This window comes from Anomaloglossus baeobatrachus, chromosome 8, assembly GCF_048569485.1.
Source record: "Anomaloglossus baeobatrachus isolate aAnoBae1 chromosome 8, aAnoBae1.hap1, whole genome shotgun sequence".
Classification (NCBI taxonomy): Eukaryota; Metazoa; Chordata; class Amphibia; order Anura; family Aromobatidae; genus Anomaloglossus; species Anomaloglossus baeobatrachus.
In genome coordinates, this window is record NC_134360.1 from 30,878,555 (window position 1) to 30,900,623 (window position 22,069).

The 22,069-nt window shown below is 44.2% G+C and overlaps 1 protein-coding gene across 1 annotated transcript in view; it reads right to left on the minus strand.

Annotated features, from left to right (window-relative positions):
* The window catches only part of MDFIC2 (MyoD family inhibitor domain containing 2), a 60,244-nt gene extending 55,906 nt beyond the window's left edge, over positions 1-4,338 (minus strand). Inside the window, exons 1-3 of the mRNA XM_075320706.1 lie at positions 4,198-4,338; positions 3,876-4,076; positions 3,637-3,715 (exon numbers count right to left, since the gene is read on the minus strand). Of these exons, the coding sequence (XP_075176821.1) occupies positions 3,637-3,715 (79 nt within the window). The 5' untranslated portion in view covers positions 3,876-4,076; positions 4,198-4,338. The remainder of the gene's footprint in view (positions 1-3,636; positions 3,716-3,875; positions 4,077-4,197) is intronic.
* Positions 4,339-22,069: the final 17,731 nt, after the last annotated feature.

The following is a 22,069-nucleotide window of genomic DNA, read 5'->3' on the forward strand; positions in this document are numbered from 1 at the left end:
GTAGGTTCCAAACCCGTAATATAGAAATCAGAAATTCGAGAACTCGCAATTCAGTGTGGAGAATCCAGTTACGGGTGAAAATGTTTGGTTCTTCACTCAGACCTTCATCAGTTCAACGTGCTCCCGGTTGTGAGACTGCCTTGATTGGTGGCATGGAGAGATTTCAGAGGTGTCCACTGCTGAGAGAAGCCATTGGCGAGTTTGATCAATGACAGCGCTCAAAACCAGATGTCTACTTTTTTTGTTTGGTCATTCGAAAAAAAAACATGTGAACAGCCCGATAGATAAAAATCGGTATGAATCTATCTGAGAGAAGCATGGATAGGACAAATCCAAGAAAAGTAGATGTGTCAAGGAGGTTTAATGACAGGTTTATACATGCTACATTCATGACCCGAGTATGGACCATGAGGTCCAGCTTGACCACGGATCTCATATATGATGTACCTATGATGTTGTTGATTTTGGTTCATCATGATCCATTCTCAGACTGTAAATGTCGGAAGTGTGAAGTGGCCTAACTTAGATAATATAGATTCTGAGGGCATTCATAGAAATCTTGAGGGTCCATAGCTAAAATCCTTAAAGAGTCCTTTTTCTCCCCTCAACGCCCCAAATATATTCAGTAGCTGGACTCATATCTCACAACTTTTACAAACAATGAGGTGGACATGTATTGTGGCACAATAATCAAGCCCTACTCTGAAGCCCTTAGTGTTCTCATTCACTGCACTAACCCTTTCATGGCTCTCCAAAGAGAAGGATGCTCTCTCACACACACACAGTGCATTATCCCCACAGTGAATTCCCCCAAAGAATTTTCCTCTAACGTGGCCCTCACAAGCAAAGAATGATGACCCCCACAGTGTCCTCAACACAATATGATGCTCTCATATTTCCAACCTCCAGTATGATCCCCAATGCAGTGTGATGTCCCCACAGTATCCCCACACAGTATTATACCCTGTATAGCATGATGCCCATATGGTATGAGGTTATCATACTAACTCCACACACACTATACTATGCCCATATCCCATACACATACAATATTATGGTCTCCATTCAGCATCATGGCCCCAACAGCCCTCACACAGTCTGATGGCTCAGTATAATGCAATTGCATAGTATGATCTCCCCATAGTTCCCCCTCACACAGTATGGTATCCTCACATTGCCCATAGACAGTATCATGGACATTCATTATGATGGTGATGGCCCTACAGCCCTCAACAGTCCTCCACACACGGTATGATGTCCCTACACCCTCTTCCACACAGTATGATGACCATACAACCTCCACATACACTATAATGGCCTACAGAGCCATCCCATCAACACACAATATGATGGCCCACACAGTCCTTCTCATACAGTATGATGATTCTACAGCTCCCTACACACAGAATGATGGCCCACACAATCCTCCACACACAGTATGATGGTACTATAGCCCCCCACACACCGAATGATGGCCCACACGGACCTCCAAACACAGTCTGATGGCCCTACAGCCTCCCACACATAGTATGATGGCCTGACAGCCCCCCATTCACTGTATGATGACCCACACCATCCTCCACATACAGTATGATGGCCCTACAGCTCCCCACACATAGAATGATGGACCTATAACCCCCCATACACAATATGATGACCCACACCATCCTCCTCACACAGTATCATGGCCCTACAGCTCTCCACACACAGAATGGTGGCCCACACGATCCTCCACACACAGTATAATGGCCCTACAACCCACTACACACAGTATGATGGTCCTACAGCCCCACAGACTGTATGATGGCCCTAAAGCCCCCCCATACACAGTATGATGGTCCACACAGTCCTCCACACACATATATAATAGCCCACACAGGATAATCATGCAAAATCATCTTAAGATTCAACTCATTGGGAAAGACATTGGTGATTAGATGAGATAAAGGGAAAATAAGAGAAGAGATCGATAAAAAAAAAAAAAACTATAAAGATGAAAATTGAGACTCTGGTAGAAAAGTTGGTATACAGTAGGAATTTTCCTGATGCCGTCCCATAGGTGAAGTCTGTATATTTACTACATGGATGACCTATAAAGTGGCAATTTTGGGAACCAATGGAAAACATTCCTGACTTAAGGCTCAGACAGAAAGTGAAGAAAACTATCACTTTGAGTGGAGCAATATGAGCAATGGAAGAAACCCATGCAAAGAACATAAAGACTTTATAAAGATGTTGGTTAGACTTGAACCCAAGACCAGTGCAGCAAGTCAACAGTGTTACCATTGAGCCACTTAGTTTCAGTCTAGATATGCAGGAGAGCTATCTTGTAAAGCTCTAAAACCACAGATAAAAAGTATACATCCATTTTCAAAATGTTTTTCATGGGATGTTGAGATAGGTCAGAAGTTGTCATCTTAGGGGTCCGGCTATGATACTTACTTACTTGGGATCAGAAAACAGGAGGACACATCAGGATACAGGGAGTAAGCAGAAATGCAGTCAAGTCAAAGGCCGAAGGTCAAAATTTCAGTAGAGTATGTATAAATTCAGGGAGCAGACAGAGACGTGGTCAGGTAAAGGTCTGAGGTCAGAAGCCAGGAGGTAACAACAAGAACAAGGAGCGGGCAGAGAGAAGTCAATAAACAGCTCGGTGTCAAAAAGCCTAGATCAAAACACAAGCACAGACAGGAGCCAAGAGCACAACTGCAGAACCAGAGAGTACGACTGGCGAGGTTCTGGGACAGCATGCTCAGAAATTAAACCAAGCAATTACCAGGAACATGGAGCACCTGAGTAACCACACCTAAGTGTACTAGGATGAAGTGTGTAGCTCCCAGCACCTTCTCCAGCTTTATTAGGGAGACGTGAAGATTGTGGCCCTCATTTCATTTTATCGGGCCATCTTATACCTGGGAAATCCTACAGAAGATGAAATTGCCATTGGGGGAGTTAGCAGCTTCATTCTTGAGAACATTAGTGGGGCTTCGAGACTGGACTTCACCATTGAAAACTCCTTGTCTTTATGACTATATTACCTTGCATTACCTTTTAACACCTTTAGATTTACTTACAATCCTAAAATAATATGAAATAACGAGACATTGTATGAAAAAGTCAAACTGTTCTCCATTGTGTTGACTGACATCTGTATAGAATATGATTTACCGCTTGATTTATTTTCTGCTATGTTATTTTTTTGACTATCGGGTGTTAAGATGCTCCTAAGATTAGATGGATGGCAAGAATAATGATTTTTCGAAATTGGGATCTTAGACAAAAATATCATATGTTAACGGTTCAACTAAATCCATCCCGTCTTGTCATATACCCAAAAAGAAACTATCTACCGAGTATCCAACTACTCAGAAATCTAAGCTAATATATAAAGTTATAAATTATATTTTAGAAATCATAAATTGAATAACATGAACCTTCCCAAAAATAAAAAGGCCAATTTTGAACATTTAAACAAAATAAAAAATTTCAGGTTTTTGGATTTCCAGTTTAACATTTCCGACTTTGGGTTTATCCGGTATCTTCTTATTCAATGCTCATTCATACCAAGAGTTAAACATTCCATGGTCTCGTCTTACGTCTGAATATTGTGTAAATATAGAGAAAAACTCAACTTACCTCCAGCCAGCCAAGCGATGGTTTCCTGCTCATTTTGGAAAATCTCTAAACTTTTTTTGGTCTTGTTGTCTTCTGACATCTGAAGGAAAGAAGATTTAAAAATGTATGCCTTAAACACTTAACAAAAATTTCAATCCAGGTAACGCTGCTAGAATAAGATGATGTTTCACCATCGAAAATTTTGCAAAAATTTCCTATTTTCTTTTTTTGGAAAATGAAAATAATGGATGGGACTTCACCTGCTCTCCGAGCGGATTTGCTTGTTGTGTGTTGTTGTCCGGGCTCTCTCATACTGACAGCAGTGAATTGATCAGGAATGCACTCACTTCACAGTGCCAGAATTGTCTTAATGCCAGGGATCATCTAAGTTACTACCGAGGGGATTTTGCAGACAACATTTGATGAGATATTTAAAATCAACTCAGCACTCGCGAAGCTTCCTAAGCAGAAAAACACAATAAGGCGCATTGTTATTAACTATCTCAGCAATGCTGTCATTACGAAGAAAAATCCTATTACTGTACATGGAATAAATCACTTATTATTATCTATCAGTCTCACGAGCTCATTGCCTTGGAGTAACCCTCGACTCTGCTCTATTCTTCCAGCCGCACATCCAAGCCCTCTTCACCTCCTGCCGAATACAACTGAAAAATATCTCCCGGATCCGTGCTTTCCTTAACCATGAATCAGCAAAACCACCAGTACATGCCCTCATCATCTCCCGCCTCGACTACTGCAACCTCTTGCTCTGTGGCCTCCCTTCCAACACTCTTGCACCCCTCCAATCTATTCTAAACTCTGCGGCCCGCTTAATCCACCTTTCCCCTCTCTATTCCCCAGCCTCGCCACTCTGCCAATCCCTTCACTGGCTTCCTATTGACCAAAGACTCCAGTTCAAAACATTAACCATGACATACAAAGCCATCCACAACCTGTCTCCTCCTTACATCTGTGACCTAGTCTCCTGATACCTACCTGCACGCAACCTCAGATCCTCACAAGATCTCCTTCTCTACTCCTCTCTTATATCCTCTTTCCACAATGGCATACAAGATTTCTCCCGTGCCTCCCCCATACTCTGAAACGCTCTACCCCAGCATATCAGACTTTCTCCTGCTGTGGAAAGCTTCAAGAGGAACCTGAAGACCCATCTCTTCCAATAAGCCTACAACCTACAATAACCCTCAGTCCAGTACACCACTGCGCAACCAGCTGTGTCCTCACCTATTGTACCCTCACCCATTCCTTGTAGACTGTGAGCCCTTGTGGACAGGATCCTTTCTCCTCCGGTATCCTCACCTATTCCCTCTAGACTGTGAGCCATCACGGGCAGGTCCTCTCCTCCTGTATCCTCACCCATCCCCTATATACTGTGAGCCCTTGCGGGCAGGGTCCTCTCTCCTCCTGTATCCTCACCCATTCCCTGTAGACTGTGAGCCCTCGCGGGCAGGTCCTCCCTCCTCCTGTATCCTCACCCATCCCCTGTAGACTGTGAGCCCTTGCAGGCAGGGTCCTCTCTCCTCCTGTATCCTCACCCATTCCCTGTAGACTGTGAGCCCTCGCGGGCAGGGTCCTCCCTCCTCCTGTATCCTCACCCATCCCCTGTAGACTGTGAGCCCTCACAGGCAGGGACCTTGATCCTCCTATACCAGTCTTTTTTGTACTGTTAATGATTGTTGTACTAGTATTTATGTATACCCTTTTCACTTGTAAAGCACCATGGCATAAATGGTACTATAATAATAAAAAATAATAGTACTAATAATAATATTTGTAAAGTCGGCAAAATTGGGCACTTCAGTCTCTGTCCACATTGTATATTGCTATTTATGGGGAGTTTGAAGATGTCATACTAGAGGAAAAGTGATGTCACTCATTCAAAATCTAATAATGGCTGAAATTATAAATTTTCTTTAGTGAAGTTGGTGGGAAACGATTCACACAACCCAATCCAACGGCCACGTCAGTAATGGTTTCTTTGATTAGCCGACTTGAGATGACATCACATTTGGGTCACACTACCATGATGATGATGCACCAGGCTGCCTAATCAGAAGAAGAGCTACAGATGCTGTCAGTCCTCACGGCTTCCATCCAGCAGTCATGGTTTACTAATGTGGCCAATGGACCAGGTGTCATGAGTGTGTTGTCGCGGGCGGGGAGGAGGGTGTCAGCACACCGCGCTCACCCCTTCTGCTCGGGTCCGGCAGTTGCTCCTGGTGGCTCGAGCTGCGGGCCGGATCCCGGGGTGTCTCGAGCGACACTCCTCGCCCGTGAGTGAAAAGGGGGTGTTTGTTGGGATTATAGTTCGTGACGCCACCCACGGTTGTGGTGATGGCACCACCGCTGCTCAGTGTGAGGGTCCCGGGGATGGTGATGGGAGCAGCCAGGTGTTGTGTTGCCCCTCCGTGGGTAGGGGTTGGTGATCCCGGGGCCCGGTGAAGAGATGTGAAGTGTAGGGCCTGGAGGGCGCAGGGACGCGGGGGCAGCGCTATGCCTTGCGGCACTGTGGTACTCATTCAGCCTGAGACACGGACACAGTTTGTACGGTAAACCAACGGCTGGTAGGACGGTCCCACAGACGGTTGCACCTGCACTCCCGGTAGGTGACGGTGACGTCTCTCTTCCTTGCACCTGTTTGACTGATGGTAGCGGTGGATTCCCTCCGGTTACCCGCTCCCCGACTGCAATCTGGGCCGGAGGAGCTCTACACTTTGCCCGCAGGCGCTGGCCCTGGGGAAACTGGTGCCTTGGCGGTGGCGGTGTCTCCCCGGTAATGGTCGGGCTGTTGCCGTCAATCGGGACTTTGTTGCTGGGGGATCTGCGTCCCCTTCACTGACGGATTCGGCAAATTGGGCGACTCCTAGCCTTGCCGGGGTCCGAGAGGCCCCTGCCCTGGTGCTGACTGTCCTTCGGAACACTGCTCCAGACCACCGGGCACACAGCCAACGGGGTCCTTCCAGGAACTTCCAAACGGTCCCCCTCCGGACAGTCACCGCCGTCGCTGACCTTGCTGTTCTAGCCCTACACACAGCTGGGCTCTCAGGCTTCTCCTTCTCTCTGCTCTGTCACCACTTCTTGCTTTCCTCCTTTTCCACTTTCCTTTCCTTCACTTTCACTTCTGGTTGTTTCCTCTAGCCCCTGCCTGGGCTACTCTGCTGTTCACTCAAGCCCTGCCCGGGCTAATCTCCCTTCACTCGTTCATGTCCCTGACTGGACTGCCTGGTAACTTCCTGCCTCCAGAGTTGTGAGCTCCTTGGTGGGCGGAGCCAACCGCCTGGCCCACCCCCTGGTGTGCATCACAGACTCCTGGAGGGAGGCAACAAGGATTTCTGGTTAGCAGGTGTGCCTACCTGGAGTGTGGGGTGTAGTGGTGTTGTTATCTGTGTCCCCTGGCTTGCCCAGGGCGACACATTCCCCCTTAGCAAAATGCAGACCGTCCGCGGGCTGCCATCCTACACCGGTTTTATTTTTCTGTAAAAAGGGGATAACAGGGTTAAACATAACATAAGCATTTTCAATCAACTCTTCCCAAGACGGGAGGCACATTTTACTTTTAACGTTTCAACGGTGTACGGTCACGGTTTCCGCTCTCTCCCACCCAAGCAACCTGGCCCTGATGCTGCCCCTAAAACCCAGGCAGCACCCCTTGACCCACAGTCCAGCACAAGTCACCCGAGCGGGATCTGTCCTTCCCTCCAGAGGGTAGCCACCGGTTCCTTTGGTGGCTGGGCCCTGGCCTGCTCTGCTCAGGGCCCTCCCTCCAACCTGCCTCTCCGGAGGCGGCATTGCGGAAACGGTAACGGTACCCAACATATTTACAAGCCACTAACGTTTGTGGTTGCCCTGCAGAGTTCACGGGCTTGTCCATGGCTAGTTCCCATGCATTTTTAAACTTTTAACGGTCCCCACGGGGACAACGGTGCCGGCTCCAGCCGGTTGCAAATCACAAAGCCAATCTGGTTACTGTTCGGTAATCATTTTTCATTATCTTTGGCAAAACTTTCAACTTTTTCAAACAAGCAGGTGGTCCCAACGGGGACGGTGCTGCGGGCCTCCATTGCCCTACTCCGGTCTTTCAAGCGCTGGGGCTGCTGGCAAGGGGTAGAGGTCTGCGCTCGCTCGGACCTCCGGGCCCCTCCTGAGGTTAACGTCCAGCGCAAACCATCCTCGCTCCCCAAAGTGCCGGGTATACTGCACAATATCTCCCGGCATCAGGTTACGGCCGGGATGTTCTTCGGGCAGGTGAGCATGCACGTCCCGCCGGGCTACAAACACCTCAGCCTCCAGGCCCGGCTCATAGATGAACCCGTAGCCCCGGCGGACATCAAACCGCCTCACCTGCCCCTCGTACAGCGGTCCCCGGTCACGGAAGGTCGCTTGCCGGAGATTTTCTTTCTCACGGATCGCTCTGGCCACCAGCTCGGCCTTCTTCCTCTCTCTCTCGGCGATCTCCAGGCCCAGCGGTACCGGCTCCCTATCCCAGTACGGCGCTGCTGCCAGCGCCGGCGCACGGGTTGGGCCCCGCGGGACATCCAGAACGTTACCCACTGTCAGGAAGGTGGGTGGCGTATCCCGCGGTGTCATGGCCTTGGGCGCTGCCCTGCAGCAACAACCCGGCGCTACCTCAGCCGAGGTGTGGGGGATGGGCCTAGGGGCTTTCCGCTGCTGGGCCTTCGGCCTGGAGCGGGTCATCGGCTCCGGCTCGGGGAGTCTCTCAGGGGATGCCTCCGGTTCGGTCTTCGGAGTCTTCCACGGCAACACTACGGACTTGCTGCGGGCTCCGGCTACAGGTTGGCCCGCTTGGGCGGGGACGCTGGGTACTGCTACCGGTTGCAGTGGTAGCAGGCCTAGTGGCGGGGTCACGGCCTCCGGGACGGGTGGCGAAGGAGGCGGCGAAGGGAGAGGGCTTGGACCGGGCCCCACAGCCGCGATGACCGGCCCCTCAAGGGCGTCAGGACGTGGGTCACTCACCCTCCCTTTCTCCGCTTCCTCCTCGCGTCTCCGCATGGTGGCTACAACGTCCGCCATGTCGGCCTCCCACTCCTCCATGAGGAGCTGCATCTTCACCTGCAGCCGTTGGTAGAGCTGCGCGGTCCGGATCTCTACCCACGCCGCGGTTCCAGGCGCGGGGGGCACGGTGTCGCGGGACGGCATCCACATGACGGCTGGTTCGTTTGTTTCCAGGAACGGGATGTTTGCAGAGTCCTGGCGTCCCTGCTTTTATAGCGGCGACTACATGCCGCCAGCCGCCATCGCGTCCCCCTTAGCTCTTTCCGGCCCCTCCTCTCTCGGGGCGGGGTTTTGGCCTTCGCGCCTCTACTGCTCGAGAAGACGCTCGAGCGGGAACTTTTCGCGCCAAAGATGGCGGCTTCTGAAATTTTTCTGCCGGATACCTCCGGCGGTAACAAGGCGCACCTCTACCTGACGGCAGAGCGGTAAGATCCTGTTCGTGACGCCAAGTTGTCGCGGGTGGGGAGGAGGGTGTCAGCACACCGCGCTTACCCCTTCTGCTCGGGTCCGGCAGTTGCTCCTGGTGGCTCGAGCTGCGGGCCGGATCCCGGGGTGTCTCGAGCGACACTCCTCGCCCGTGAGTGAAAAGGGGGTGTTTGTTGGGATTATAGTTCGTGACGCCACCCACGGTTGTGGTGATGGCACCACCGCTGCTCAGTGTGAGGGTCCCGGGGATGGTGATGGGAGCAGCCAGGTGTTGTGTTGCCCCTCCGTGGCTAGGGGTTGGTGCTCCCGGGGCCCGGTGAAGAGATGTGAAGTGTAGGGCCTGGAGGGCGCAGGGACGCGGGGGCAGCGCTATGCCTTGCGGCACTGTGGTACTCACTCAGCCTGAGACACGGACACAGTTTGTACGGTAAACCAACGGCTGGTAGGACGGTCCCACAGACGGTTGCACCTGCACTCCCGGTAGGTGACGGTGACGTCTCTCTTCCTTGCACCTGTTTGACTGATGGTAGCGGTGGATTCCCTCCGGTTACCCGCTCCCCGACTGCAATCTGGGCCGGAGGAGCTCTACACTTTGCCCGCAGGCGCTGGCCCTGGGGAAACTGGTGCCTTGGCGGTGGCGGTGTCTCCCCGGTAATGGTCGGGCTGTTGCCGTCAATCGGGACTTTGTTGCTGGGGGATCTGCGTCCCCTTCACTGACGGATTCGGCAAATTGGGCGACTCCTAGCCTTGCCGGGGTCCGAGAGGCCCCTGCCCTGGTGCTGACTGTCCTTCGGAACACTGCTCCAGACCACCGGGCACACAGCCAATGGGGTCCTTCCAGGAACTTCCAAACGGTCCCCCTCCGGACAGTCACCGCCGTCGCTGACCTTGCTGTTCTAGCCCTACACACAGCTGGGCTCTCAGGCTTCTCCTTCTCTCTGCTCTGTCACCACTTCTTGCTTTCCTCCTTTTCCACTTTCCTTTCCTTCACTTTCACTTCTGGTTGTTTCCTCTAGCCCCTGCCTGGGCTACTCTGCTGTTCACTCAAGCCCTGCCCGGGCTAATCTGCCTTCACTCGTTCATGTCCCTGACTGGACTGCCTGGTAACTTCCTGCCTCCAGAGTTGTGAGCTCCTTGGTGGGCGGAGCCAACCGCCTGGCCCACCCCCTGGTGTGCATCACAGACTCCTGGAGGGAGGCAACAAGGATTTCTGGTTAGCAGGTGTGCCTACCTGGAGTGTGGGGTGTAGTGGTGTTGTTATCTGTGTCCCCTGGCTTGCCCAGGGCGACACAGTGTCACAGCCTGATGTGATCTCGGAGGGATCTGGGATCAGAAGGTCACAACGTATTGTGGATCACAGATCCACTGTAGTGTCCGCTCGCCATTTACCTTGAGTTGGAGCCTGTTTAATTGCATCCTGTACTAAGGGGGTTAAGGTTCATTTCTATCCTGCAGTGATCTAACAGGTAGATGGAACTTCAGCTACAGCCACAACCTTCTGCTATAAATATCTGCTCCTCACTCCTTTCTATCCAGCAGTGATATAACAGGTAGTTGTAGCCTCAGCTGCAGCCACTCCCTTCTGCTATAAATATACACTCCTCACTCCTCCCTATGCTAGCTATAGCTCATACCTATGCTGCCCACTTTGAAGGAGCCAATCTCTGGAGAAGCTGAGGTGTTGCTTCTGTTGCAGCTGAGAAGTTCTTGCTGGAGACGCTGTAGAGTGTTAATTTTTGTTTCTTTCCCCACCTGTTAGTCTTGCCTCCTAATTTTGTCTTAGTGCAGTGGATGGACTCGCATCTCCCTGGCCTTTACTAGTCAGGATGAGTTTGTCTCTACAGAGCTGTGATAATGTTCCTGTTGCAGCTGAAAAGTTCTTTCTGAAGAAACCTTGAAGTGTTATTTTTGTGTATTTGTTGTGCATTTCCTCACCTTGTTGTCTTACCTACCTCATGTTGTCTTATTTTCAGTGGCAGGACTAGCATCTAAGGGCCTTCACTAGTCAGGGTGAGTTCAAGGCCAGCAAGGGCCTATATACATGATGTCACAGGGGGAAGAATGTTAGGGAGTGTAGGTATCAGCCTCAGGTGAGTTTTAGGAGGTGTCCCTGCTCCCCTTTCTCTAGCGCCAGGGCCTACCACTGTATTGTTTCCCCAGTGTACCCTGTGTGTTGTGGTGCTAGCCGAGTGTCCCATCTACACCTGGCGGAACCCCGGTAGCAACTGTGTGACACCAGGTCACGAGAATTGAATCTCACCAACTTTACTCAAAAGTATTTATAATTTCAGCCGTTCTTACACTCTGCTTTCAATAATTTCCAAAGGGAAGTAAACTCACAAAACGCATTGTGGGGGGAAGATATCAAGAGGGGAAATTTTAAAGCCATTTTTGCTTGTGCCTCCGTTGACGACACTCACCCTAACGTTATCAAAGTCTTGCCCAATGTGTCATAAAATAGGGAATCATTACATAAAAAAACTTCTGCGGAAATAAAACTAGAACTTGTCTCCAAATATTTTTCCACTATTTCCTCCCCCTTTCTATTTGAGTAAGTTTATGACTCCATATGCAACTTTTTGAAAAAGTCACAATCCATAAATTTGGCTTAACGCTTATTTGTAGAGATGAATGAATCAATTCACAGGACATCAGTATCCAATGGCAGCCAGACAGGGGCCATAATAGCCACATGAATCCCTCTTCTGGTTAGTCGGTGTAACGCCTGCCTGGATCCACAGACTCAGACGGGCTGTAATGGGGAGGCTAGAGGGAAGCCACTCACCAAGCAGGACCCCCAGAACCCTGAAACCCTTTAACCCCTATACAGGGATTTGGAATTACAAAGGGCCCTGGAGATCACTACCTGTGGAAGGCTGAAGTCCGAGAGAGTAGTCGTCAGGCAGGGTCAAACCAGGAATTGCCGAACAGGGACAGAATCAGCAGGCAAGGAAGTAATCAGAAAACAAAGCAGAGTTCAAATCCGGATCGGGCAGAGAGGTACATAAGCAGCAGGCAGAAGGGTAGTCAGAAAACACGCAGAAGTCAGCACACAGGAATCACAAAACAGAATAGGGCGGATCAGGAGCCAGGAAATCAGAACTATCTCTGGCAGAGGTCAGCAGACATGAGGGAAATAAGAAGGGTGTGGTGACTTCCCATTGGTTGTAGCTGAATGATGGTAACTTCATCTGGAAGACACACGCCACCTACAGTCAGCCAGTGGTACTGCAGATCCCAAGGAAACCCAGCCCAGTGGATGAGCCGAGCCTGCACCCACCGGCTTCGCTGGCATCGACTCCTCTCCCATCACCAGCACTATCCACGGCAGGAACACAGCGTCGCCTGGCGATCGGAGCAGAAGTCGTAGGAGTGGACTCCGGTGGTGACGTAACAGCCGGTCTGATGATGATGATATTTCTGGATGGGTTGTAATGAAATGAAAAGTTGGGGACACTGGTGGGTGAGAGGAAGTATGTAGAGCTCCCGTCCGGCACCAACAAAATGCTTATGTAGCTCCTGAGCCAGGGTCCTACAAAATAATTTTCTCATCTCTACTGAAAACTAACACATATTCTTGATACAGTAGAGACCTGTCACACTAGGTACGGGGAAGTACCAAGCACATGGCGAAAGGGAAGGGAAACCCTGTGTCTAGGGTGAGGGAAGATGTTGACCCCTGACCAAACCTACTGCAGGTCCATGGGGTCCCTCACCACCCTAGATAGGTGCCAGATGTATGTGCGGAGCCGGATATCTGACATTAGGTATCCCTAGTGCTGGATCCTAAATAGGGAACGTATGGGATGAGCTCTTTGTCAACCCCGCTAAACAACTATAGAAGACACAAGGAGGACACACAAGGGGAAGCATGAACTACGTATCTACAGATGACTCATGTAGAAGTTCAGCAATGATACCACAGAGGAGTACAAGCCAACTGCTTGCAACCTCAGCCCGAAGGAACTGAAAATATCACCAGCACAGTCCAAATGAACAAAGGGGCATCCAAACACCAAGGGAACACCGATAACCAACAGGCAGGAAGTCAAGCTCCCGCTGGGTCCAGAAGTTAGAGAGATGAATCCAGCAGGAAAGCTACCTATACCAATGAATACTGACAGCAGTAACAATAGAAAGTCAGGGAGCATTCTGCGCAGTCAGAAACCACATGACTGTCTGTCACACGTGACACCCCCGTGACCATACAAAAATGTCAGACTTTGTCCTTTAGGAAGACTTTTGGGGAAATGTATAAAACTTTAAAAAACATTTTTTTTATGTACCGAAGGTTGAAAATTCTGACACACACTATTTCTTGTGCAAAATTTACAACATTTTTGCTATCATACACCACTCTCTCTCCTAATGGAGGTGTCAAGGTGTGTATGGTTAGTATGGTAGATTTATGATTTGAGACTTCACTTCCAGTAGGGGCTGGAATAAAAAAAAAAGGATAAATGGTTTTAGGTAGAAGTGATGAATTTAAAGACTTGCCAATTGTATCAAGCACGGAAAACGTTAAACGTTCCCATTGAAGTTACAATGTGACTCCACGTAATGCACAGTATCATGGGGGGATTCTGGTCTTATTGACTTTGAAGTAGACCAATATTTTACATGAAATGTTTGCTATGTAACACAGATAAGTCAATGGTTTGCCCTGGTAAGGTTTGGAGAACCCCCAGTTCTTTTCTAAGCACCATGCACCTTCAAGCTACTACCAGACCTACTGTAAAAACATTAAAATTAATACATCTAGTTATCAAATATTTCATAGTAAGACATATACGTTCATAGTTCTGTTTATGTTGGAGGGCATAGGTTATTAATAAAGTTTATAAGGGATAAATATTAAAATGCCCATATTGAATATACTTGAGTGCTGAGCCATGGAAGGATATATTTAAATCCTTCCCGAAGCTTTCCGAAGTTTCCAGAAGGTTACGTAATATGGAACTATATTCAACTGTGTTCCACTAAACACCCTATATGGACTGAGCAGCTGGTATATAATACACGATGGAGGGGGCTACTGGGGGCTCCTCCACATTGCCTGCTGTGAGAAGACTCGAGGCTGCAAAGATGAAGACACGCTAAGAGATGACATCCCCTGCCTTGCCATTCAGGAACCAAAGAAAGATGGGTAAAGACTTCCCATTGATCATTATGGACTAAATGAACTCTTTGCGTAAGCCATCAAAGTATATTATTTTTCCTTTCTGTAACTGAACTCTGGCAACCATTTTTAAATAGATAAAATATATTTATTTTCTTTACATTTTTGGAAGTTCTTTCTTTCATGCGGCTTTACGTATTTGAAGAAAAATATAATATTTAAGAGTATATTTTTTTAACATTTTGGTGAGCCACCCATTCGTCATTTTTTTTTGCATTTTTGTTGTTCCTTCACTTTGCATAAGGGGGGTATCTCAAGTATCTCCTGCAAAGGATCAGGAATCGACAATTTATAAAAATCACGCAGAACCTAGGAAATACGTATAAGTCAAGTTGCATGAAAGTTTTTTTGAATGAACTTTAACGTTTTTACAAAGCCACAGAAGTTAACTTTTGACGTATTTTTGAGTAAGAAAGATAAAGTCAGTCCATAAGAAGTATTGGACCTGCTGAGTAAGGTGAATCAAGTCTTAGAGGATCATCCATCAGATCATCTGATCATTTCAGGTAAGAAAATGGATTTTATCTCTTCATATGTTAAGCAGAGTAAACTTCAGTTCACTTATTCAGATATTTCTAATGTAGAGGAGCTTTGGTTACGCTTTTATGGGGAGTGTGAACTTGAGAATTCACGTATAGAATGTGCAAGGTCTTTTAATAGAGAGAAACAGAAAATCAGAAATGTCTGTCATTTAGTCTATGATTTTCACAAGTTAATCATAGAAAAGTGTAAAAATGGTGGAAATAGACAACCTGAATGGTCAGGAAAGTCAGTGACAGAGAAATCCAAAGACTGCTTAGAACCTGGAATGTCAGTCAGTGATATTGTGAATTTTGACTGTAATGTTGGCTGTAATTTTGCAAATCAGAATCTTGATAATGGCGGCAGACATGTGCTACGTGATCAAGGTCATTTTCAGGACACTGGGAAAGAAGCAGGAAATGGCGTAGAGAAGCCAGAAGGGGGAGGAGCCAGAGTGGGACACGTGCAGAAAGGACATGTGGAGAGAGAAAATGGCGACGATCAGTTTCTAAAAATAGAACAGGCTAAGTTAGGGATTACACTTAGAAAAAATTTATTGGACATATGCAAATTAATTCCCGCATATAATCCTAAAATACATGTTTGCAGAAATTCAGAGATATTTGAAAGTTCCATCGAGAAGTTAAATTTAACCAATAGTGAGACGAATCAGTTATTCCGTATGTGGTTACCTCAGCATTTCTTTAGACAATTGGCATTAAAAAAGTCTTCTGACAATGAGACATTTGATTGTTCAAATGATAACGATATCATAAGGCTGAAAAATCTCATCTTCTGTGCAAGGAATGAATCTGATCCAAACTATGAGATGTTGAAAGAATTACAAATTGAACAGAATGAGAGTACGTTCTCATTTATGTCCGTTTTTGAACGTTTGTATAGGGCGGTTATTCCAAATGTCGGATTGGATGGAATGATACGTTTATTCATCAAGAAATTTAATTTCCTTGACAATGCCGCCTGTGCAGTGGCATTAAATAAAAAGTCCCTATTCGAATGTACGACATTTATCGATTTTGTTAGAAATCGCCAAAGTCAATCAAAACAGAAATTAATTAATTCTGAAAAACCAATACAAAAAAGGGAGAGTTTTTGTGAAAAACCAACAGTGTCTCCCAGATCCAGATATTTCTGTGACAGGGTATATGAAGTTCGGAGGAAGATGCATACGTGTTATAAACCATACAATCCACCCCAATTTTTGTCATCTAAAAGTCTTTTTCCACAGGAAAAACCCTTGTCACCAGTGACGGGATCGGTCACTGGGATTGAAAATCCCGGACAAATGATGAGTAATAGCTTTGAAAGACAGAAACAGGTGTCTTGTGCAGATTCTCTCCCTGGGTTAGAATTTCATAGCCAGTGGCAGCTGGGTGGTCTTTCAGAGAGAGACGTTCTTTCTCATATAAGAGAAAACCTTGAATTACATAAGTTCCGAGATTCCTATAAGTTCAAAGGGAATCTAATAAATCGAATCTTTGAAGAAAAAATTAGGTATGGTCTTCAGTTAAATGAAGTGGATTTCTGGGTAAATTAATTTTATTGTTTGAGAAATATGTTTATTCATATACAGTGAATCAATACATATATATATATATATATATATATATATATATATATATATATATATTAAAAGGTAGTGATAGTAAATCAAGGTCATATTTTCATTTAGTAAAATGATAGTTTAACGTTATAAATTAATAATTTGATCTCTGTATATGAATAATAATATTTAAAATAAAATAATAAGAGAAAGTAACGGATTTTAAGTGTTTCATTTTTATCATAAATATGATAATAATTTTATTCTTTTATTTCCCTCAGAATTTATCAGTAAAGTAAATTGATGGAGTATTAACTTTTTATTTTTTTTTACATATGTTCTTGTCCTCAATCAGGTAACATATATTTTCTTGTGTAAGGTTAATTCGCGAAAGCATGATTGATAATAATTATTATTTTCTCAGGTACCAATGGTCAGAGAAGTATACTTGAACGTTTCTTTTATGAATATATATATCTTCTATAGAGTTATTAGAAATGTAATCTGAGCTTTGGAGTAGTAAAACTGCTTGCTGTTTTGGAATGGTGTTCTTTGCACGTATCAGAGCATGTGACTTGGTACTAAAGCTAATAATAAATGTTTGTTTCATGGTCATATGTACAGTAAGTAATACATTGGAATTTGTTTTTTTCGAGAAGTACTTCAATTTAGTAACATAATCTTTGAAATGCGCATAGAATAATTGGGAAAACAGGGATTTGTGTCCGTCAATATTTTTATGTGAAAGTATATGTTAAAGAACCATGACAGTCTTGTGTGTATAGATGTGTCTATGAATGATTGATTGTTTGAGCAGCTGCTAAAGTCAGAGTACTTGGATCCAGAGAGAGAGAAAAAAAAAAAAGGGGAATTTTTGTTTTAACTTCGAGGTTATTCTTAGACATATTTCTTTAGTATAGAGATATTAGTATTTTTTTTTATTAAGGGTTTATTCTGAAGAGTTACATTCTAGAATAAGGTTATAACGTTTTGATTTTTTTTTTTATATCTTTTGTGTTAGTCACTTCTTTTATTGGTACATAGATTGAAAATCATTTTTCTTTTCAAATATGGAAGTGATATTTATAATATGGTCTTGAAGATATACCACACAAATTTTAATTTAATTTAATCTAAACATGGTAATTTTTATAATATCATATTTCATGATATTGTAAGGGGGAGGTTTGGTCTCAATCACACATTTATATTTGATAAATATATGTGTTTACAGGATACTTTAATAATTAATATTTCAAGTACAAAGGAAGAATTGGAAAAAAAAATATATTTTCATTTTTTCTTTTATTCCTATTTTTTATATTAATTATTATTTAATATTCACATTTTTAATTAAAATCTTAATTTTACAATTTTTATTTTTTCTTCAGATTTTAAATATCTCAATTGAGAAAACACTTCAATATTTAGTTCAGTAATATCTAATATAAGAATATTACTTTATTAAATATGAATCATATTAAAAGGGAAAAGTTCCATTTTTTGGAAGAAAAGATACTTCCTTCATCAATATATACAATTGTTTATTTCCTAGTAATACATTATTGTTATATTAATATGTTAACACAATAAGGATGAAATATTACTTATAGTTACACATTTCCTTATAGTAGGTTATTTAATAAATAATAGACAAATCAAATAAATTAAATTAGAGTAATAAAGATGGAAGATCGAGGTACATCTAGGTTTACCTTCCTATATTTATAAATAATATATATTATATTTTTAATCAATAATAATTTATAATGGGTATTATTGTGTTTTGATGGTATCATCCAGTCTTTTCTAAAAGGTTATTTGCTTTGATTTATAATTTACAAATGATCTAACTAAAAGCCACATTGTTGCCTTTCATATTTATAATATGATACATGTTATAGGTACACACTATATTATTTCATACTTTATATTATATTTTGGTTACATTCAACACATTGCCACCTATGGGTTTGGAAGGGTAATACACCAATGATAAAAAAGGTCATTACAAGAGAATACCATCGTCTATACCATTATACAGTATTTTATCATTCTGAGTATCAATTATATTAATACTTCTACGATAATAATAATGACATGGTATTATAGTATTAGAAGTTATGATACGCTGTGACATTTATTAGTGATAGTTATTGCCATATTTGGTATTTAGATTAGGGAGTGAAATCTTCAATCAAGATTACAAAAGATAAAACGACTTTATATTTTTTCTAAAGTTAAAAGGGATTCTGCAAAAAGGTCCAAAAGGTAACGTCTCAAATAAGACTGTGTAACATACAAAATACACTCACTGTGCTTGCATCTCAGAAACATAGTGCTCTTTTGGTTCAAGGATGGACAATGACACATGGTCTGTGCATTAAGACCTCCCTAAAGTTACTAAGAAGAGCAATGACGTGTTAAAGTTAACCCCTGTCGTGCTGACCAAGAACGTCTTAACATCTGTCCAAAAGGATTTGACAACAGGCAGCATGGAGGATAAAAGGTGACTAATGTAAATTGCACTGCACAGACATCAAAGACTTTTGCTATTCTTCTACATTCATGAACTGTGGTTTATCAACATTGGCTATGGACTTTGTAATAAAGAATAAAGTTTATGGACTTTGATCTAACGATGATAAACGCAATACGGGACTGTATTAAATTGGTAACCATTCATTTTTATCAAAGGATTTATTTCTAAGAGACTGTGTTTATGCCGGATTACATCGGAGATAAGAAGACATCAACTCAGAGGACATCATATGGTGACCGGATTTGGTTTTTGCATTTCTTTTTAGGTCTAGCGAAGTATAGTTTTATACATTTTTATATGATTGATCAGTCACAGCCTGTCATAACATGAATCCACATTATTATATTATTGAACTTACATGAATAATGCAAATTAATTATTCTTCATCATTATTATTGATATTAATCCGTTATTGCCAAATAAGGAAAGAAGATTTGTTATTTTAATGATGTATTAATTAATTTCGGGGTTACTCCACCCGCTTCAAGGGGGGTTTGTAAAAACATTAAAATTAATACATCTAGTTATCAAATATTTCATAGTAAGACATATACGTTCATAGTTCTGTTTATGTTGGAGGGCATAGGTTATTAATAAAGTTTATAAGGGATAAATATTAAAATGCCCATATTGAATATACTTGAGTGCTGAGCCATGGAAGGATATATTTAAATCCTTCCCGAAGCTTTCTGAAGTTTCCAGAAGGTTACGTAATATGGAACTATATTCAACTGTGTTCCACTAAACACCCTATATGGACTGAGCAGCTGGTATATAATACACGATGGAGGGGGCTACTGGGGGCTCCTCCACATTGCCTGCTGTGAGAAGACTCGAGGCTGCAAAGATGAAGACACGCTAAGAGATGACATCCCCTGCCTTGCCATTCAGGGACCAAAGAAAGATGGGTAAAGACTTCCCATTGATCATTATGGACTAAATGAACTCTTTGTGTAAGCCATCAAAGTATATTATTTTTCCTTTCTGTAACTGAACTCTGGCAACCATTTTTAAATAGATAAAATATATTTATTTTCTTTACATTTTTGGAAGTTCTTTCTTTCATGCGGCTTTACGTATTTGAAGAAAAATATATTTAAGAGTATATTTTTTTAACACCTACATCAATGTCTCATGTGAAAAACTAAAACTTGGCAACTTTACCAACAATAATTTTATTAATAGAATTCTGAGTCATTTTCTAACTTTTGTAACCCTAAGCTGGCTGGTAATTTTTAGCTGGGGGAGCACAAATCATTGGGCCCAGGAGTGGCGTGACTTAAGGCCACTATTCACGCAGTGACATCGCTAGCGATGTCGCTGCCGATCGCACCCGCCCCCGTCGTATGTGCGTCACGGGCAAATCGCTGTCCGTGCTGCACAATATCGTTAGGTCCCGTCACACGTACTTACTTTCCTAGCGACGTCACTGTGGCCGGCGAACAGCCTCTTTACTAATGGGGCGATTTGTGCGGCGTCACATTGACGTCACATGGCAGGCGTCCAATAGAAGCGATGGGGAGGAGAGCAGCCGCATGAAAGACATGCCCACCTCGTTGCCGGAGGACGCAGGTATGATCCTGTTCGCCGTTCCTGGGGTGTCACATGTAGCGATGTGTGCTGCCTCAGGAACGACCAACAACCTGCGTCCAAAAGCAGCAACGATATCTGGGATTAGAACAACGTGTCAACGATCAACGATTAGGTAAGTATTTTTGATTGTTAGCGGTCGCTCCTACGTGTCACACGCAACGACGTCGCTAACGAGGCCGGATGTGTGTCACAAATTCCGTGCCTCCAACGACATCTCGTTAGCAATGTCGTTGCGTGTAAAGCCGCCTTTATTCTTAGCCTTGGGTCTTATGAAGAACATGGTTTGTGTTGAGTTTGTCCATGATTCGGCTACTAATAATGACTCATAGATTTCACAGACTCTATCTGCCGCCATTACCAACAGGCAATGTGCACTTACTTTTAAATTATTCAGTGGAAATACGCAATAGCCATTACTTTTTCAGAATCCCGTAACACTGACAGCTACATCCCTTGCCTCTTGTGGTAGCCTCCAACTGCCAGAGAAGGTCAAGCACCACCATCGGCTATCACCAGCAATCCCATAGGGTATGAATAGGGCAATAGCACTCATGTGCGACACCTGCTCCATTTCATGTTTGCCCCGGCGGTTATACCGCTACCGATCTACAAAGTGTCACCTATCCTTTGAAGAGACGATAGTGTTTAACGACGAAGACATCCCTTGATTATGTACTACCTGTATATAAGAAAGGATGGCTGGCCTTTTGTGCAAAGCAGGCACTTATACCTCTTGTGTCACCCCTATTTGCATTTCCCTTAATGTATTTTACTGGAAAATTCTCGCCATTAGTAAAAACAAGACCAGGTCCAACTTACAGAAAACACTCACTCACTGAGAATGACAGTTGGCATTACATGGAGTCTTATAAAAGCTTTTCACTTGTTTTCTAATTAAAATGTTTACGGAAAATCAGGAGCTCATCCGTTGTACGATATCAGCGGAAAATTCACCTTCCTGGATATTGTATTTACCATGGATCACTGGGACATTAATGATATAGAAGATGATTAGGTTCTGTTCTACTTAACACGTAACTTTACCTCTATCATCTTGTGCACCACAAATATTAAGCTTTTCTGGTCCTCCGTGGTCTACTGGGGCCAGTATTAATGAAAGTCATCCCCTCCAAAAAAAAATATTTGTGCATCTGTACTGTACAATAAGCAAGACACATTGAATATGGATGAGGACCGGTAATCTCTCCCAATATATGTGTGTTTACAAATACTCGTAGTCTTCATGAATAATCCATATTAGAGCATTTTTTCTTATAACTCTTCTTTACCCCATTCTTCTGGTGTTTCTTCTAGAAAAGCAGAAATATATTGGCAACGTTGTATCACTAATTGTGGGCGTGTCCCTGCACAGGAAGTGAACTGTCCAATCAGTGCTGAATGAAATAAATTGGCAACTTTGTATCACCAATTGTGGGCGTGCCCCTGCATAGGAAGTGAACTGCCGAATCGGTGCCGAATTAAATAAATTGGCAACTTTGTATCAACAATTGTGGGCGTGTCCCCGCGCAGGATGTGACCTGCCCAATCAGTATTGAATGAAATAAATTGGCGACTTTGTATCACTAATTGT